The sequence below is a fragment of the Terrapene carolina genome, unplaced genomic scaffold (genome assembly GCF_002925995.2).
Source record: "Terrapene carolina triunguis isolate 2854851 unplaced genomic scaffold, T_m_triunguis-2.0 Scaffold84, whole genome shotgun sequence".
In the NCBI taxonomy this organism is placed as follows: domain Eukaryota; kingdom Metazoa; phylum Chordata; order Testudines; family Emydidae; genus Terrapene; species Terrapene triunguis.
Genome location: NW_020664435.1, coordinates 37,785,017 through 37,796,181, shown reverse-complemented (window position 1 = coordinate 37,796,181; position 11,165 = coordinate 37,785,017). Strand labels below are relative to the sequence as shown.

The 11,165-nt window shown below is 39.0% G+C and overlaps 1 protein-coding gene across 2 annotated transcripts in view; it reads right to left on the bottom strand.

Moving 5' to 3' along the window:
• Positions 1–11,165, bottom strand: part of CACNB2 (calcium voltage-gated channel auxiliary subunit beta 2) — a 173,423-nt gene that overhangs the window by 61,504 nt on the left and 100,754 nt on the right. For both annotated transcript variants that reach the window (XM_026649479.2, XM_026649477.2), the window contains exons 3-4: positions 6,383–6,505; positions 3,592–3,728 (exon numbers count right to left, since the gene is read on the bottom strand). In XM_026649479.2, coding sequence (XP_026505264.1) covers positions 3,592–3,728; positions 6,383–6,505 — 260 coding nt within the window. The remainder of the gene's footprint in view (positions 1–3,591; positions 3,729–6,382; positions 6,506–11,165) is intronic.

Below are 11,165 nucleotides of genomic sequence, written 5' to 3'. Positions count from 1 at the left end.
CCCAGCCCTCTGCCCTGCACCTTCACATACACCCCAGCCCTCTGCCCTGAACCCCCCCCACACCCAGCCTTCTGCCCTGCACCTCCACACACACCCCAGCCCTCTGCCCTGACCTCGAGTCGCCCCACTCAGCCCACTGCAGGCCTAGGTGAACAGAACCCCAGGCTGGAAGCGGGCTGAGCAGGCTGGCGGCGTAAGATCAGCATTTTAATTTAATTTTAAAGGAAGCTTCTTAAACATTTTGAAAACCTTGTTTACTTTACATACAACAATAGTTTAGTTATATAATATAGACTTATAGAGAGAGACCTTCTAAAAAACGTTAACATGTATTACCGGCACGCGAAACCTTAAATTAAAGTGAATAAATGAAGACTCGGCACACCACTTCTGAAAGGTTGCCTACCCCTGATCTATAACATCCATCTTTGAGTCCTTGAAAGCTTCTCAGACAGCTCAATTTAATCTATCCTCTTATTTAAAAAAACCAGGAAACTTCAGGTCCTCCAGGGGAGGGTCATTTCCTTCTCTTCCAAAGACTCCCAGGATGTTGAAGCACTGCTCCTGGACCTTTCAGGCCACACTGGTGCCAGTTTCTGACAGACAAGCTTCTGCCCAATGAGAGAACTACACTCACACCTGATTATCTCTAAGGCCTGGTCCACACTAACCCCCCACTTCGAACTAAGGTACGCAAATTCAGCTACGTTAATAACGTAGCTGAATTCGAAGTACCTTAGTTCGAACTTACCGCGGGTCCAGACGCGGCAGGCAGGCTCCCCCGTCGATGCCGCGTACTCCTCTTGCCGAGCTGGAGTACCGGCGTCGACGGCGAGCACTTCCGGGATCGATTTATCGCATCTAGACAAGACGCGATAAATGACTCCTTCTTCAAGGCTTTTCATGCTGCCTTAGCTCTGGATTTAAGCAAGCATCACAAGGCCAGACAACACAAGGTATTTGTCCCAATATCTGATAGCTGAAGGGGATTCCCTGGAGAAGATCCTATATCCAAATGCATTGTGATCCTTGCCAAGGCATTACAAACACAGTGAATGCACAGTATGCTGAGTACACCAGGTACTCACTGGAAATATTTGAAGCCACAGGACTATTTTCCATATCTACAAAAGAAAAATGGACACAAGACAACATGCCTGGATAGCAAAGGTAACCAAACAAAACTCAAAATGAGACCCAAACTAAAAGATAACTCAAGAAAAAGGGAAGAGAGACAACAGTAAGAAGTTTATCACCACTGCTTGGTTCTTTGAAACCTTGGTGTGCCGTCAGACCCTTTCAAGAAATATCTTTTTTAATTTAAATAAAGTAACAAGGTAAATTCAGCACTGCTACTAGACCTGAAAAGTACACGCAACAAAGCAATCGAAGGTGAATTTAATAGCTGCAAATCTGGCACACAGCATTATCTGAGAGAAGCTTAGAATCCTGCCTGCAGGGAGAAGAAAAGTGAAGAATGGCAGCTACTGGCCACTGGAACAGCTGAGTAGGTTGGTTCACCCTCTACTGAGGAGGCTGTTCAATGCACTCAGAACTTTATGCAATGCAAATTCCAATTTGCCATGTTCAGGGACATAAGAGCTACAAAGAGATGATCGGTTCTAGCATGTACTTCTGGAAGAGCCTTTTTTATATTTTCTTCCTCCTGCTGCACTATTGATTGGCTGCCTCCAGATGAAGTGAGATTCAGATAAAGGCTAGTTTGTATGTTTAAATCCTGAAATTACTTAAGAACCATACGGTATTTTAACCATTTGACTCCCATTAACTTTTTTACCTGCATCTGAAAATGTAGGTGAAAGAGGTTACATTTCCACTGCAAATATTAATGCAGTGTCCTCTTACCAGAGACTGACTTTATCACTGGTATTTTTTTCATATATGAAGAATAAAATAAGTATGCTACTATCTTAGAATGGTAATGCCAGTCACAACGTCAGGAGAAAGAAGAGCTTTAAAATCAGGAAGGGACAAATCCTTCGGTCAACACCAGGCTGGTGTGCTGAAGAGCGATATGAGGTTTTGAGGGAAATGAATTCTCCCCACTCAAGACTGTGGAATTACACAGCAGTTATTCCATGGCCACTGCTGCTACCTTACGTCTACAGTTGCCTGTGCTCTCACTGCATTCCTGATCCTCAACAATGCTTCCCTTTATAATAGAGCACAAAGGGCTTCTGTGGCATTCAGCTTCCCTCCATGGTCTCTGCAAACCCACCCACAACTAGTGACAACACACAAATTTTACTGCAATTAGGGCCCTTTATACCTGAGAAGGGATGAGTGGTATTTGCCCCCAAATCTGTTGACATACTTATGGAGGATAAACACTGCTCTAGATATACTACAGTAGATACTGTATTTTGCGGCAGCAAGATACCAAGGTATACTTGGAGGTACTGTATGTTTAATTTTAGGCAATGCTGAACACATAGTCAGACCTCAATGATAAACAATAGGCACACAACATCCAACATAAAATGTACTGTAAAAGTTGTACTGATGGAGAAAAACATTTTGGAAAACAAGTGGGCAAGTATGTATAATCTGAGATAGGAAAGCATTTTCCTTGAGAAAAAAGTATTTCCAGAAGTGCAGATTCTGGTTTCAGTTCATAACTCTTCTCACCATTCTTTGTGAATTCTAAAACTAGTGTTGGAAATTATTAAATAACTATAAAGCTCTGACAGCAAATTACAAAATGCTAAGAAATTCAGAGAGTCTGATTTTCAATCGCAAGTAAACTGCACTTTTGCACACCATATTTGCATACACAGATACCAATTTGCATTTGCAGTGGTGATATATGTGAACAGTTAGGTATCTTGTTGGCCCTATCTATGTGCAAGTACCCAGTTTGCACACACAATTGTATATGTGCATACAAATTGGATGCATACAATTGTGAAAACTCATCTCTGAAAATCAAACATGCAAAGTTAAGGCTGATAATATTTTTAACTCACACCATAACAACAATTTTCCTTAAATATATTTGATGCATATTAATTGAATATTCTTGATTGTTTCATGTCATAGTTTGTTTGCCTGTGTTTATCTATTTTATGTATTTCAAGAGTGCCCATCACTGTATTAACTTTTAAGGAAAGCTAAATTACAGAATGAGTTTTGGATGAATTCATATTTTAAAACATTTTGTGAACTTTTAGGTTAAGACCTTGTTAGCTAAGATTCAGCACCAGTGATATCTTTACATGACTTGAACACTCCTGAAATTAAGGATTCACACTGGAAATGCTGACACAAACTAGTTAGAATTACTGTGTGGCTAATGCACAATTCTATCACTATGAAACGAGAGTGGCACATTGTCCTCATTTAGACCAGTATTCCCTGCTTTTTCTCAACAGTAGCAGTGAAACCAGACCACTAAAAATATTAATTTGTGACAGGTGTTTCTTAATTAATCCAAAATATTCAGAGTTAACAATTATATTAATTGAAGAGAAAACAATGAAGAAATATTGGATACCTTGAATCTACAGTTATGATTCCTAAATTATACATCACACTCAAAGATATTTTAAAATTTATCTTTATTTTTATTACCTGGAGTAGAATTTTCCTTGCTTTGCCCTTTGTTCATGCTGTATCCTCATGTTTTCTAATTTGACTGGACTTGGTATGAATCCTATTTCACAGCCTTCTTTTACCAACCGTCCTATCCACCAGTCATTGTTAAACTTCTAAACATATAAAGAAATGAAAATAATATTATTGGCTCATTTTATTCTTTCCCCCCATCCCCAATTTGCAGTCAGTTCTTTTTTTGTATAATTCCTCTCCAGTTAGTCACTGCACTAAATTATTATGACTATGAAGAATAATCATAATTTGCAAACAATTAAAATACCATTGCATGTATGCACAAACTCTCTCTCCTAGTCTTCATGATTCTCCAGGAATTTGAGTTCCCTTCCACCTCTCCAACTTCAACCCTTTCCTTTTTACAGGTTGTTCTCTATGCTTTTCAAATATCAGCATTCCTCCTTTTCTCCCATCTTGTCTCTCTCTACAGTGGACAGTAGATACTTCTTCCATTCTGCTCCTATCTCCTGTAACACCCTCCCTAACTTCCTAACACTTCAAAGCCTGTCTCTAGAGGCTTATTTTTCCTGGACGTAGCCCATGCCCTCCAACTCTTTACCTGGCATATAAAACTCTACTCTGTAAAAATCACCTTATGCTCCATCATATGCTCTGAGACTTTGCCATTCCCTCCCTCCTTATTCCTGATCTATCACATCTACACATGCTATCTATATGGTATATTCTGATCAACTGTAACATATCCACATCCACATGAACAGACAAAAATTGAGAAATATTTTATGATCTTTTTGTATGAATGGAAAAGTTACAAGTAGGTTTAGCATACAAGATATCCCAGTTAACAGAATGTCACTTTATGCATACATGTAACAGTGAACAGATCAGTTAGAGCCACGCTTCATTCATATTTAAATATTTATATCAGCTTCCACTACCACACAGCTTGTAATATTAACCAATGTGCAGTAGTTAGAAGTGCAAACAGGATGCCTGGGTACCTTTAAAAAGGAAATAAAGGTAATTCAGAATATAATGGCAATGGGACAATGACACACACCGTTTGTGTTCAAATTTGGTCACTTCTGTGGAATTTTTGTGATGCCTAAGACAAATTTTAAGTTTACTTGCTAGTTAAATAAGTGAACACAAGTCTGATGCTCGGTAATTCACCTGACTGTATAATGCTGCATTCATGCCACTGGCTCCTGTCTTTGCGAATGAGAGAACAGATAGTGTTGACATGATTCTGTTCCTCAGAATTCTTAATGCCAATCCCTTTGTGTCACTGAAGATATTATATAGGATAGATTATAAAGGATTTCAGACAAGGTTTTTTTTTCTTCATCGTGCACCCTTTGAATCTGAATTATTCCCTTTTATGTGTGCTTCATGCTCATGGGAAAAATCAATCATTAATCACCAATGTAAAATGGACTAAAAATCTCTATTTAATGTTCCCTTTCGCTAATCTCTGTCTATGTTTCTGTCTATCCATTGAGAATTCCTTTGGGAATGACTGTTCCATGAATACTGGGAAAAGCACCTACCCACCTCATGGATACTACCATTCCTTGTCTCTCTGCAGGAGCAAAAATTTGGATGATTTCAAAGAAGCGCCAGATGTTTTTACACATGTACAGATGAATTGTTCCAATAGTTTTTATGCTGACTCCCAGCTTTTCTGCCTCTTACACAGTTAATGACAATTGCACAGGAGGCAGATCACTTCAACAGTCAACCATGAGACCAAAGAAGCAATTTTGCAAAAGAATAGCAGTTATGCTTACAACTAGCCGGGACAAAAAATCATTACACAATAACAAGAATGCATAAATACCTCCCATTTACTGCTATCCTGCAGCCTCAATAAACAGAAATGTGTTTATTAAGACTACTGCATCAGTGAGTAATAGGAGTTGTGCCCTGTGGTGCCTCCAATTTTGGGGGCTCTTGGGAAGATCACCTTGGGGCAAAAAACACCATGGGACACTCTGCCAGGGAGCTGGGGACTTGGATTCAGGAAATAGATTCAGAAGTGAGCAACAGAAGGCTGTACCCAGGCAGCTTCCCAGATAAAGTTTTAAAATTATTTACTTCAGACGTTGACCTTCCACATTTTTTTCTTGCAAGTAGGGGAGAAAGAAGGAAGATTTGTGGTACGAAACTTCCTTTGTGCCCGTGTAAAATTTTTCCAAGAACTGACTGGGAGAAAGGATAGACCAATGGCACAGACAACGTGGACAGACAGTCACTTGGGAGGCTAGCATAAGCATATTGATAGTTATTACATTGTTTATTTACTGTCTAATTCCTTGTAGCAATATATTTAAATGTTGTCTATGATATAATATAATTAACTGAAACCAATTAAGTTATTCCAGGAAAAAAAAAACAGGGCCAAGGAATTTTTTCAGACTGAGTCACAAGCATTCGAGAGAAGTAACCGTTGGCTGCTGAATCAGAACAAATCCCTATAGTGTGAGGACAGTGAATCCCTGCAGAGATTACATCATTGAACATGCAGAATGCAGAACTAGATTTGTTTTAAAGCCTACAAAAGTGATACAATCATGAGAGAACATCATCATTTTCTTTCCAAATGTTATGTATTTGAAGGCAGAATGTGCAAGAGATCATGAGCACAATATTTCCAGGAAGCTACAAATCCTGTTGCATTGTTACATTTTGGTAACATTTGTACAGTGCTTTGAAAATGTAAAGTGCTATGTTAATGTTAAGTGCTATTATTATTATTAAAATAGTGAAAACAGGTGCAAGTTTTACTTACTTCTTTAACATGAAGAAAATCTTTTGCTTCAAATGAAATGGCCATGCCTGGAACTGGGACGTCATCATCATGTCCTGCACTATAGCCGACATTGGTCCGGACTGCAAATGCAACAGGTTTTGTCTGCAGGGCAAAAGGTAAACAGAATTTGAACATTTTTCTCTCTCAGACATACAGAGTCAGATAAAGAGATATTGATGTAAACTTGATACAACACTTCCAGGAAGTAATCTACCTAATGTTCTCCCAATTAACATAGCAAAAACCACATGCCATAAAACTTATGAAATATACGAACTGCTCTACTCAAAATATTTTTGTTCACAATGTGAACATACCAGGTATATTCTAACCATTTCACTTGAGAAAAACAGCTGACATTTAGTTTCAAAGCAATAGAATTGTTAGTAATGTTCATGTAGAAATATAATTTGAAGGTCTAAATTTTCAAAAATGACTAGTGATTTGGGGCATCCAGAAACGGAAGCACCCAAAGTAGCTTGTTGCTACTGAAATCTTAGGTCAAAATGTCCATTTACAGCATACATTAGGTACAACATGTCCTTAAAAGCTCACCATCACAGTATTACATTGAAAATTAGACGATCCCAAGAGTTTTCCATCTGTTAAATAGCCCAGTTCTCTTCTCTTAGTGCTTAAAGTGTTTCCTACACTGAAAAGTACCTGTATAAAAACGACATTCTGAAGTTCCATGTTTATTTTATCTCAATTGTTCCATATCATATTTTCTCATTTTATGAATGTAAGAATGTATTTTAAGCCATTAGCACTGCAGACTCACTCTGGATCTCAAAGTTCATTTTAGCTAATGCATTAATACCACTGAATACCACTAAAACATTCTTCAGTCCAATTCTGCCCTCCCTTACAAGAGGGTTGCAAATTTAACCATGATCAGAAGTTGATTGCAATTGGAACTCTCTCATAGCTGTGTTGGCTTTGCAGTGCAAAAAGGAGAAAATATTAGAGAAAGCTTATTTTAAAGTAAGCAGATCTGAAGTCTATGCTTATGTGATTATGTGTTATGCTTATGTATAATATTATGCATTAAAATATTTTTGAGAGGAAATGCCCTTAAATATGCATAGAGGGTTTGATTCTACACTCATTTAAGTCAATGGTACAGTATCAGGCCTAGAGAGCAGATCTGTTGAGTAAGAAGATGCCAACTTTACCCAGTCACTTCTCAGAAGAAAACCGTACTTTAAGGTTAGTGTTACAGTAAGACTAAGTGACAAAATATAATAACCATTGTTAACAAACAATTAAATGTAAGAAAACCTATGTAAGTGCAACATTAATGTACACATTTTAAAAACCCAGGTCATGAAAGTCAAAAATGTGGATTCCCAAAGCAATGTTAAAGCAAACATTGTCTAGGTAGTAGAGTCTCACTCATTTGCAATAATGACTACTCCTGGGGGAGTTCTGTGTCTCTGCGCGTGTGCAGAATTCATGTCCCCCACAGTTTTCTTTGCTTCCCCATAGAAAAATGACTTCTGATGGGGAAGCAAAGGGAAGCTGCAAGAGCGGTCACACATCCCTCCCTGGCAGCATAGGCAGGTCATTTCAGGCATCCAGACCAGCTGGTAGAGACATAAATCATGTGGGGGGGTGGGGGTGGGCAGTCATGCATGTGTGTGTGTGTGTGAGAGACACTCTGTCCCTCTCGCTTGCCATTGTGGCATGCCTGGCATGGAGGGGCAGAGCTTAGGCTTGGGACAGGCTCTGTCCCCTCAGGCAGAGCAGAATGTAGCAGCCTGCCTGCTTAGTGAATTGTTCCCATTGTCTTTGTGAATTCCCCCAGGAGTATAAAATAGGTGTAAAAGTTTTAAGCCTCCTTTACATTGCCAGACTGGTGTAAAGGACATTATGGCCTTATAAATGCTTATGGTGCTTTAATGATTAGAACTGGTCTAAATTTTTGGACTGAAAAAGTTTCCTATCAAAATGTGGTCCATGAACTGTTTGCTACTGACCTTTCTGGAGATGGTCAGTAGCCAATACAAACTGTGAATTTATTCCCAAGCCCTCACTTGCTCTTCAGTTGCCTATGATGTAACACTGAGCATATGGCTGCATATATTTGTTGACTAACAACTAGAAATAAAGGGCCAAACTTAGCTACATTACTATTAGACAAAGGGGGCTTAGGGATTTCCTCCAGTGCTCCCCACTCCCATTCTCCATCCACTGTATTGTTGTTTAAATAAATTACCTAAATAATTGAAACCAGCATGATTATACTGCATTATTTTGATAAATAAAATATGCAGAATTTTGTAGAATTTTTATTTTTTTGGCGCAGAATTCCCCCAGAAGTACAACTCAACACAAAGTACAGACTTTTCTGATTTAAGTAAATGAACAAATAACTTATACAATCCAAGAAATGGCATAATAAAATAATTAGTTTATTTAATTTTACAGATGCAGCTTACTTTTGATTATTTTTGATAATACATAGTTTACTAATAAATATTCGGTAGGCTGCTGTGTACGTTGCTGAATAATAATTGTGGATTTCATTTAAATTTCTCCAAATTATTATCCAAAATCTAAGCTTTAATCTAACAAGGGGAGGGAAAAAGAGCCAGATCCTTGGTGATGGGTCAAACTATGTTTGTTGCAAGACCCAGGGTGGTTCTGCCTTGATCCTTGACCCAACCAGAGCCCTAACCAGATCCCTGAATAATTTAGAACAGCCTAAATTATGCCACCTACAGCAGTCCCCGAGGGCCTGTTCTGCTGGCTTAGAATCCTTGTAGTGGAGGGTACTTTGGAGTCCACCTCCTGCTGCTCCAGGCCATGCTTTTGGGCCACTCAGAAATTCCCCTGATATCAGGAGTCCCCAGAAACCCCGAAAGGCCAACTCTCTGTTCCCTTAGTGCTGCAGATCTGCCTCAAACTCCCAAGTCCTTATGGTTGCTAAAATAGTTTCAAAGTGTGAACTGGAGATAACTGATGCCCTATCCAACTTAATAGAGTATTAACACATCTTTGTGACAGTTTCAATGTCATCATTAACTATCTCACTGCTGATTGTTTTAGCAGACGCACAAAGTAAACATGATTATGGTATAGACACTTCTAGATTTGGAGACAGAAATTGGAGTGTGTTAAAGCAAGTAGCTAATTGCTGTAAAGTGTTGCTAGGGTGATGGATGAACAATTCAACACACTGCATCCCAAGTATAAAGACACCACTGTCTCTGCCCAAAAAAGAGAAGGGAAAAAAGGCAAAGCATCCTAACCCCACAGCAAAAGCGACAGCTGCCTCAAACCAAAATCATCTGATACATTTACCTGGATACCAAAAAGCCCCTAGTGCCATATTCAGGTTTCCCCTGACATATTGTACTATCACATTACTTATTAGTACTGGCATTGCAGCAGTATAAAATAATAGGATTTAATATAAAAATAAACAAACAAACAATACTCGGTATAGCTATTATTCGGTGTTGTTAGGATTGGAAAGGGAGGTGGGCCCTGAGGGGGAGAAGGGTCTCTGCTGCTTAATTTAGGCCGAATGCGCTGCATAGGCTGCGGGATACATGATATTTTGCAAGAGTAATGGAGTCTCAGTACTATAATGCTTCACTGCAGGCCTTAGCTATGGTATCTTTGCTGAGAAGTGGAATAAAACAGATGTTTCTTTTTGTGAGAATTACTGGTTTGCACATCCGCAAAGTGGCAATTAGGGGGACTGAACTGTACTTATGTAGTATTTTCAATTATTTGTTCTATTAAATGTAAAAGTGCAAGGTAGCTGAGTTACTGTGGAAACTTTATTTTAGGTCTTGTACATTTAAGACCTCAGTCGTACTGTTGCAGTAATGTAGGTTTTTTAAACTTAATTTTTCAATGGAAAAAAATGGCACCTTTATGTGATCTTAATGTACCTGCAATAGCACAACTTATCTAAATGGGCAACTTGGAAAGAGTTTTGCAGTTGGAAGGATGAAACTGTGAGCTTCTTTTCGGGGATGTGGGGGTGGGCTGTCAGGATCGTTTCTATAACTGGGTTTGAATAGGGAGTTCCACTGGCGGTAAATACAGGAAGCGGAGTTATCGGATAGGATTTATATCAATGTGCAGTGTAATGATGCATATATATAGTAGGAGTTAAAGTGAGATCATTAGACTCAATAATCAAAGCAAAATTTGTGCATACTGGGGCTCAAAGAAAGGCCTCTGCTGTACTCCTTCTGATGCTACCTCTGAAATAAGTGGGAAAATAGCAGTTGCTGGCTGGATGTGTGTAGAGATTGGAAGGCTGAAATTGGTGCCACTTAAGTATGTGCATACTTAAACTGGTAAGGAAAATGATAGCTATGGGGCTGCTTGAATAAGTACTACTCAACATAGTTAAGGGTTATGATACCTGACCTGTAATAATTTCTTCACACATTTTCCCCCAAACTTCACAAAGTGACTATAAATCATAGAATATCAGGGTTGGAAGGGACCTCTGGAGGTCATCTAGTCCAAGCCTCTGCTCAAAGCAGGACCAATCCCTAAACAGATGTTTGCCCCAGATCCCTAAATGGCCCCCTGAACGATTGAACTCACAACCCAGGGATTAGCAGGCCAATGCTCAAACCACTGAGCTATTCCTCCCCCCATCATCTAATCATAGATGACTTAGCTATATGCCAAGTTTGAAGTTTTAAAAATCAGCTATTTCAATCATCTGAGTGAACTCAGTGAACGATTACACTGCTCTACAGCCAAAATGCTTCTGAAATAAATGTAGTCA